Raw genomic sequence first — 3,059 nt, forward strand, 5'->3', positions numbered from 1 at the left:
GTTCACGGAGAGGGGCCACTTCTTCTCCTCCATGGAGTACCAGCGACAGCTGGAGGAGGAGGAGGGCTACCCGCCTCCCGGCAGCAACGGGACTTTCAACGACAGCGGGGCCGGGCCGGGCTGGGGCACGCCGTACCCTCTGCACACCACCATCACCCTCATCAGCTTGGCCGGCTTGCTCATGCTCTTCACTGTCTTCGGCAACGTCCTGGTCATTATTGCTGTCTTCACCAGCCGGGCGCTCAAAGCCCCCCAGAACCTCTTCCTGGTTTCCTTAGCCTCGGCTGACATCCTGGTGGCCACACTGGTCATCCCCTTCTCACTGGCAAATGAGATGATGGGGTACTGGTACTTTGGTAAAGTCTGGTGCGAGATCTACCTGGCCTTGGATGTGCTGTTCTGCACCTCCTCCATCGTTCACCTGTGTGCCATCAGCCTGGACCGTTACTGGTCCATCACACAAGCCATCGAGTACAACCTCAAGCGCACCCCACGCCGCATCAAGTGCATCATCTTCATCGTCTGGGTCATCTCAGCTGTCATCTCCTTCCCACCACTCATCTCCATCGAGAAGAAGAGCGGGCAGCAGGCTGACCAGGGGGTGGCAGAGTGCAAGATCAATGATGAGAAGTGGTACATCATCTCTTCTAGCATTGGCTCCTTCTTTGCCCCCTGCCTCATCATGATCCTGGTCTACGTGCGCATCTACCAGATAGCCAAGAGGCGAACCAGGGTACCACCGAACAAGCGAGCAGAGCGCCCTGAGAAGAAGCAGAATGGCTTAACTGACAAGGAGGACCTGCCAGCCACAGCGCAGCTCAACGGAGAGAAGGCGGCAGGAGGCAGCGGTGGGCAGGAGGGAGAGGTCAATGGCATAGACATGGAGGAGACCTCTTCCTCCGAGCACCAGGAGAACAACCAGTGTAAGAAGTCAGAGAGACCGTCAAGAGGAAAGACCAAGACTAAGCTGAGCCAAATTAAGCCTGGGGACAGTTTGCCCAGGAAGACGGAGGAGGAGAGGAACACCAAAGGATCCCGGTGGAGGGGCAGGCAGAACCGGGAGAAGCGCTTCACCTTTGTGCTCGCAGTGGTGATTGGGGTCTTTGTCATCTGCTGGTTCCCCTTCTTCTTCACCTACACGCTGATGGCCGTCTGTGAGAGCTGCTCCGTGCCTGACACCCTCTTCAAGTTCTTCTTCTGGTTCGGGTACTGCAATAGCTCCTTGAATCCCGTCATCTATACCATTTTCAACCATGACTTCAGGCGGGCCTTCAAAAGGATCCTCTGCAGGATAGAGAGGAAAAGGATTGTTTGAAGGAGCCTTTGCTGTGGGCAGGACTAATCAAGACTTTGTAGGAGAGTAAAGCATGTCTCTCTCGGACTGTGCTTGCATGGGATGGTTTCCTTTAGCTTGTGAGCAGGAAGCCTTTAAAACCCGAGAGGAGCCTATGGAAGTGCTGGGAAGCAGCAGTGAGGAGCAGCAGGCAAGTGGAGGTCCGAGCTGTGGCATTTGGCTTTCCAGGGGAGGATGGCCTTTGACTTGCTTGGTTTATTTTGTTAGGGTTTTTTTTATTTTTGCCAGAATCTCTCAGTGGATGTTTTCATGACTGCTCAGTTTGACTCTTTAAAGACAAACAGCGTGCAGCTCTATGAGATGAACAACAAAAAGGGAGTATGCCACACCAGAGGTGTTGGCTTTATTATTTTGTTGTATCTTTTTTTTCCCTGTTGTATATGTATGAATTTTGACCCTCTTGTAAAATACAGTATTGTATTCTTGAATTTGAATGTCTTAATTTTTGTAAGGCAAGCAGCTTTGAAACTGTGAATGCTTTAATTTTTGACACCTTCAAAGTCTCTCTCTTTCCACCCCCTTAAAAACCCTTCTCTCAAAACCACTGAACAACTAGAGCCATCCCCTACCTGACAGTTTGATAATATTACTAAAATTTTCAATGTGATTTTTTTTGTTTTGGCTATAAAGCTTAGGATCACAGACCTCACCAGACTGGCTATTTTTGTTGTTATTTTTTTATATCATACCTGTTTTCATTTGATTGCTGTGTTGCCTGTGATACAATACAGCTGAGATGGCAACTGCTGTCTTGTTACTCATTAAAGCAGACCCTGATGGAGCGGTGCCTTTGCTGTGCAGGCAGGGATGTCCCAGGCAACCGAGACTATCTCCCCTGCAACGTGAGGCTTGGGACCCAGCCAAGCTCCCCACGAGTTAATCTTGTTTGATATTGTACCAGTCTGCAGCACCGAAATGTGTTCGATGCTCACTCGCTTCCTCCACCTCAACTGTAAATAGATAACATTTCAAAGCAAATAACAGGGCTCTGCATATCAAGTTATCTCATCTGTGTTGATTTGTTGTAGTTTAACTCCTGTGGGATTTCCTGCAGAGAGGAGGGGGTTTGTGCACAATGGGCCTTCTTGTCTTTCTCAGAGGGGGAAAAGTTCCGTTTTTAACCTGCCAGTCTCATTTTTCTAGGACATATTAAAGCATCCCTCTTTCAGTCTTATACAGGGCAAAACTCTGAAGTGGGAAACCTAACTGACATTTTTTCCAGTATTTTATAGTGTGATTAAGCTTTTTTTTTTTTTTAAATATATGTGTAAATATTGTGAGATTGCAGCAGGAGAGAGGGTTAATACTGCTTTTACACTCTTTCCTGAAATGGCTTTCAGCTTTTTCTGCTAAAAAAACCCAAACAACAACAAAAAAACCCCAAACCAAAAACAAAACAAAAGTGGACAGAACAAATCTAACATCCTTGTGCCATGAATAAATTTCTGGAGAACATTTATAGGAAAAGCTTTTTATTTCTAAAAATAAATGAGTCTGCAAGTCTTTTAATGTTATGAAAACAGCTTTATCAAATACTGACAAGTCATAGAAATTGTTTGGAGAAAGCAAAGTTTGTGGAAGTTTCATGTATAAGATGAATTTGCCTTCTCTGGAGTCGTATGGAAGAGACTTTAAAAATACCTTTTTACTTTTGAGAAGTGTTCTGTTGATTTTGCTCTCTCTTTTGACTTTGTAATTAACTCCA

At 46.6% G+C, this 3,059-nt stretch overlaps 1 protein-coding gene across 1 annotated transcript; it reads left to right on the plus strand.

The window, feature by feature from the left end:
- Position 1: 1 nt before the first annotated feature.
- On the plus strand, positions 2-2,605 carry ADRA2A (adrenoceptor alpha 2A; the record flags this gene model as incomplete). The annotated part of the gene is made up of 1 exon (XM_008926345.3): positions 2-2,605. A coding segment is annotated over one exon (1,314 nt), but the record flags the coding sequence as incomplete, so codon positions are not given.
- Between the last annotated feature and the right edge of the window lie 454 nt (positions 2,606-3,059).

Source organism: Manacus vitellinus, unplaced genomic scaffold (assembly GCF_001715985.3).
Source record: "Manacus vitellinus isolate BGI_N305 unplaced genomic scaffold, ASM171598v3 scaffold_15_pilon, whole genome shotgun sequence".
NCBI lineage: Eukaryota > Metazoa > Chordata > Aves > Passeriformes > Pipridae > Manacus > Manacus vitellinus.